The sequence below is a fragment of the Cucurbita pepo genome, chromosome LG11 (assembly GCF_002806865.2).
Source record: "Cucurbita pepo subsp. pepo cultivar mu-cu-16 chromosome LG11, ASM280686v2, whole genome shotgun sequence".
In the NCBI taxonomy this organism is placed as follows: Eukaryota; Viridiplantae; Streptophyta; class Magnoliopsida; order Cucurbitales; family Cucurbitaceae; genus Cucurbita; species Cucurbita pepo.
The window spans coordinates 3,980,672-3,986,724 of NC_036648.1; the positions used below are offsets into that span (position 1 = coordinate 3,980,672).

Genomic DNA, 6,053 nt, shown 5'->3' on the forward strand with positions numbered 1-6,053 from the left:
ATATTTGCCTTTAATAAAATGGCAAATATGGTAACTCGTAATGTAAGACAAATATCTAGATATTTACCTTATAATGAACGGTCAACTATTCATAACAAAGACCATCATCGGTGGAGAAGAAGCACCCACAGATTCTCATTTATTATTCCCGTCATAAAATAATCATTACCAAATAAGCTTTTAACTTCTTATTTTCAATTTTCAATATCTCCGAGTTGTTGACTAGAAAAAGTTTTTTTTTTTTTTTTTTTTTTTTTTTTTTTTTTTTTTTTTTTTTTTTTTTTTTTTTTACATCTAATTGGTGGAGAAGGAAAAGCCCACAAGAATTCCCACCTATTATTACCGTCCTAAAATAACCATTAACAAATAAGCTCTTAATTTTCACTTTTAGTTTTCAATATTGGCTAGCCGTTGAAGAAAAAGCCAAAAAAGACAATATTACCAGTGGAGTTGACAAAAGAAAACCCAAAAAAGTAACATCCACCGTGAATAAAGAAGGAAGAGCCCACAAGAATTCCCACCTATTATTACCGTCCTAAAATAACCATTAACAAATAAGCTCTTAATTTTCACTTTTAGTTTTCAATATTGGCTAGCCGTTGAAGAAAAAGCCAAAAAAGACAATATTACCGGTGGGGTTGACAAAAGAAAACCCAAAAAAGTAACATCCACCGTGAATAAAGAAGGAAGAGCCCACAAGAATTCCCACTTATTATTACCGTCCTAAAATAACCATTAACAAATAAGCTCTTAATTTTCACTTTTAGTTTTCAATATTAGCTTGAAGAAAAAGCCAAAAAAGACAATATTACCCGTGGGGTTGACAAAAGAAAACCCAAAAAAAGATAACATCCACGGTGAATAAAGAAAAGTCCACAGATTCCCACTTATTATTTAGGTCAACCAAATAAGTTCTTAATTTCTCATTTTCAGTTTTCAATATCTCTCCAGAAATAATTTCTCATTTTTAGTTTTCAATATCTCAGAAAAAGTAAAATNAAAAAAAAAAAAAAAAAAAAAAAAAAAAAAAAAAAAAAAAAAAAAAAAAAAAAAAAAAAAAAAAAAAAAAAAAAAAAACAATATAGGAGAAAATCCAAAAAAACACATCTACTTGGGGGAAGGGAGAGCTCACACAAATTCTCATTTATTATTGGCCATAAAATAACCATTACCAAATAAGCCCTTAATTTCTCATTTTCAGTTTTCAATATCTCTTTGACAAGAAAAAGCCAAAAAAGACAATATCGGAAAGAGAAAACCAACAAAGACAACATCTATCAATAAGGAAGAGTCATAGATTCCCACTTATTATTTCGGTCATAAAAAACCATAACAAAAAAGCTCCTGATTTCTCATTTTTAATTTTCAATATTTACTAGCTGTCCAAGAAAAAAAAACAATATTTACTCATGTAGTTGACAAGAAAAAAAAAAAAAAACAACAACATTGAAGGAAGAGTGGTCTTAAAATAACCCTTACAAATAAGCTTTTAATTTCTTATTTTTAGTTTTCAATATTTAGACAAAAAAAAAAAAAAAATACTGGTACAGTTGACACGAGATAAAACCCAAAAAAAAGACAAGAGAAAAAAGAGCCCACAAATTCTCACTTATTATTCCGGTCATAAAATAACTATTACCAAATAAGCTATTAATTTCTCATTTTCAGAATCTCGTAGCGTTTGACCATACAAAGTCAAGAAAGGCAATATCTACTAACAAAAGAAAATTCAAATAAGACAACATCTACTTAAAAGACAACTACTATTGGTGGAGAAGGTAGAGCCCACACAAATTGCTACTTACTATTCCTATTTCGGTCATAAAATAACCATTAACTCTTAATTTCTCATTTCTAGTTTTCTAGCAACTTTCAAGAAAAGGCCAATATAAATATATATATATATATATATATATAAAATATTTTGAAGTTGACAAAAGAAAACCAAAAAAAGACCGTGGAGAACAAAAAGTCTACTTATTATTAAGATCATAAAACAACCTTTATCAAATAACCTCTTAATTCTATCTTAAGTTTTTAATATTTACTAGTGGTAAACGATAAAAATCCAAAAAAGATAATATCTACTAGTGCAGTTGACAAGAGAAAACCAAAAGAGGACAACATCCACTGTCGTACTAGTGCAGTTGGCAAGAGAAAACCAAAAAAGGACAACATCCACTGTCGTACTAGTGCAGTTGACAAGAGAAAACCAAAAAAGGACAACATCCACTATCGGTAGAGAAGGAAGAGCCCACACATTCCTACTTATTAAAAACAATATTGAAGTTGACAAAAGAAAACCAAAAAAGACATCTATTATTGGTGGAGAACAAAGAGTCCTACTTATTATTCCGATCATAAAATAACCTCTTAATTCTCATCTTAAGTTTTTAATATTTATTAGCTGTAAACAATAAAAATCCAAAAAAGATAATATCTACTAGTGCAGTTGACAAGAGAAAACCAAAAAAAGGACAACATCCACGGTCGGTGGGGAAGGAAGAGCGGAGAGAAAGAGTAAAAAAAGACAATATCTACTAATGAAGTTGACAAGAGAAAACCCAAAAAATACAACATTAATGTTGGTGGAGAAAAAGAGTCATACTTATTATTCTATTAAATAACCCTTACCAAATAAGCTCTTAAATTTCTCATTTTCAGTTTTCAATATTTACTAGCTCTTAACAAGAAAAATCCAAACAAGATAACATCGGCTATAGTGGAAGAGCTCACATATTCCCACTTATTATTCCAGTCATAAAATAACCATTATCGAATAAGCTTTTAATTTCTCATTTTCAGTTTTCAATATCTCCTAGCTGCTGAGTAAAAAAAACACAATATCTACGGGTGTAGTTACAAGAAAAACCCCAAAAAAGAATCCTCTATTGTTGGTGGAGAAGGAAGAGTCAAGAATTCGCGATAACCATTACCAAATAGGCTCTTAATTTCTCATTTTCAGTTTTCAATATTTGGTAGCTGAAGGAGAGAAAAAAAGAGACAACATGGGTTGACAAAAGAAAATAAAAAAAAAAAACCGCATCTACGGTGGAGAAGAAAGAATCTACTTATTATTGGGGTCATAAAATAACCAAAGAAAATTTTCAATAACATTTTCTAAGAAAATAGAGTTCTTTCTTCCATTCAAATGCTTTATTTTAATTTTTTATAAAATCAAACTATCATCCAATGTGTTTGGACGTGTACATGAATAGTTGATTCCCTTCCGTTACTAAAAAAATCTTATTAAGACATTAACACTGAAAAATCACAAATTTTAGCATTTTCTCTTTTAGTTGCATGCTCTAACTTTCCTCAGAGGAGACAAATTTACTCGACTTTAATTCTCTAACCACAACTTTTTCATTTTTGTACCATGTCACTAGCATAAAGTGTTTGGTCAATTTCATCCTTATTGATAATTGAATGACTCTAACATGCAAAGCTAAAGACAAGAAAGCCATAGGAACGGAAAAATACAATAAAATATCTCTAAATTCGAGAATTAATACTCTATTTAGTTGTCATCTTGAAACAACATATAGAGTACACTCTCGTCGTCTACCTCGAAATCGTTGGCTAAGGCGCCTTATTTCATATCATATTCTCTCTCCCATCATACTCCACCAATCATTACTTCTTCATAAGAAACTTCTTATTTCTTCTCTACTCTCTCGTACCTTCATGAATGTCAATCGCTACGTGATGATGTGAGTGGCAATTACAATTGGGTTCACCCACTTTCTTTGAACAATTCCCATTATTTGAATGATTGTGATGAAATTTATCCCCACAATCTCGATTGTGATTATCTCGACTAGGCGATTTATCATCGACGACATGGCATCGATGATCATGGTGATGATGATCGTGATGATGATGATGAGACGGTCGAGTGTTACTGCCATCACATCGTCCATGTTTGGTCGAACACAGCTTGGAAGATTTGCAACATTTGTTCCCATGTTTATGATCACTTCCTCTCAAGAGAAGCATGCTGTTCAAGATGACCAATAGGCAGGTACCGACATCGGCGAGAACGGCCGCCCAAACGAGCGGATGTCCGGCGATGGCCAAGCCAAGGATTGCAATCTTGGTAGTGATTGACAAAATGACATTTTGAACAACTTTTGCATGAGATTTCCTTGCTAATTTGATGGCTTGTGGGATTTTTGTGATGTCATTTGACATTAAGATGACATTCCCAGTTTGAGTAGCGAGAGGTGAACCAGAAATGCCCATTGATATGCCAATATCAGCTGTGGCTAATGCTGGGGTATCATTTAAGCCATCGCCAACCATGGCGGTTGCTCCATAATCCCTTTTGAATTCTTTTATCACATTTGCTTTCTCCTTTGGAAGAAGCTCTGAATGGATCACATCAACCGCGTTCTCCAGCTGCAAACAACTCATCATCGTTATGAATGTTGAATGATTCTAATTTCACTTAACAAAAACATGAACAAAAACCTGTTGTTGGGCGTGCATGGCGGCTGCATTACAGTCCCCAGTGAGCATAGCTGTTTTAATGCCAAAACTCTTGAGCTCCTCCATGCCTTCTTTAGCTCCTGACCGACAAGAATCCGAAAGACCAAAGGATCCGACAGCCATCTCCCCACAAAATACATATCCAAGGGTTTGGCCTTGTTTCATTTCCTCCTCTAACTTCATAGCTGAAGAAATTAAGTTTATATTAAGGTTATGTAAGCAAAGCCACGAGAGTTTATGCTTAAAGTGGACAATATCATATTATTATGGAGGGTCGTGATTTCTCATAGCTATGCCCTTAACTTAGCCATGTCAATAGAATTTTCAAGTGTCGAACAAAAAAGTTGCTAGCCTCGAAGGTGTTGTCAAAAGTAACTCAAGTGTCGAACAAATGATGTATTTTGTTCGAGGACTCCAGAGAAGGAGTCGAGCATCGATTAAGAGGAGGTTGTTCGAGGGTTCCAGAGGAGACTCTATAGTGTACTTTTTTGGGAAGGAGTCCCACATTGACTAATTTAGAGAATGATCATGGATTTATAAGCGAGAAATACATCTACATTGGTATGAGGCCTTTTGAGGGAGCTCAGAACAAAGTCATGAAAGCATATGTTCAAAGTGAACAATATCATACCATTGTGGAGGGTCGTGACTACTAACTACTAACATGGTATTAGAGCTATGCCCTTAACTTAGTCATGTCAATAGAATCCTCAAGTGTCGAACAAAGAGTGTTCTTTGTTCACTCTTTGTTCGAGGACTCCAGAGAAGGAGTCGAGTCTCAATTAAGGAGAGGCTGTTCTAGGGTTCCATAGGCCTTAGGGGAGACTCTATGGTGTACTTTGTTCCGGGAGAGGATAAGTTCAAAATGGAGTACCGTGATTCCTAACCGAAAACATGTTTGGAGATAAAAGAGGGTTTGATCATAATAAACCTGACGAGCAGCCAGCTCGGGCAGCAATTTTTGTAGTTCCAATGTAAATATCCTTCCCATCAATCTTCCCACGAACACCTTCTCCAGGAAAGTTCTCAAATTCCTCAACTTTTTCAGGTTTAATATCAATAGAAAGCAGCTTTGCATGGTTGACAAGGGCAGCTGCCATTGGATGGCTTGATTTGCTCTCAATGCTCGAAACCCTGATTTCAACACAAACACTTGAATCAATCAAATGAAAATTTCAATGAATTACGAATTGGGTGAGAAGTTTTTTGTGCAATATTTACCAATGAAGTAAGGTGTGGAAGCTGATATCATCTCGTAGAGCTTGAAAATTTGTCACCACAAATTCACCTCTAGTGATTGTGCCAGTCTTGTCGAAGGCTACAACCTTAATCTTTGCAAGAACTTCAAGGTGGTCGCTGCCTTTGATGAGAACACCGGCCATGGCGGCCTTGGTGAGGGCGCAGAAGGCGGCGACCGGGGTGGAGAGGATAAGGGCACAGGGACAGGCACTCACTAAGACCACCAGAGCTAAGTGAAACCAATGGGTGAGATTGTGAACTCTCAGTGCAGCTGGAATGGCTGCTACACAAGCTGATATGACAACTACAGCTGCATACAAAAA

At 34.9% G+C, this 6,053-nt stretch overlaps 1 protein-coding gene across 1 annotated transcript; it reads right to left on the reverse strand.

The window, feature by feature from the left end:
- Positions 1 to 3,352: 3,352 nt before the first annotated feature.
- On the reverse strand, positions 3,353 to 6,047 carry LOC111805503 (cadmium/zinc-transporting ATPase HMA2-like; the record flags this gene model as incomplete). Its single annotated transcript, XM_023690606.1, has 4 exons — positions 3,353 to 4,401; positions 4,474 to 4,676; positions 5,423 to 5,625; positions 5,713 to 6,047. Coding segments are annotated over 4 exons (1,473 nt in total), but the record flags the coding sequence as incomplete, so codon positions are not given.
- Between the last annotated feature and the right edge of the window lie 6 nt (positions 6,048 to 6,053).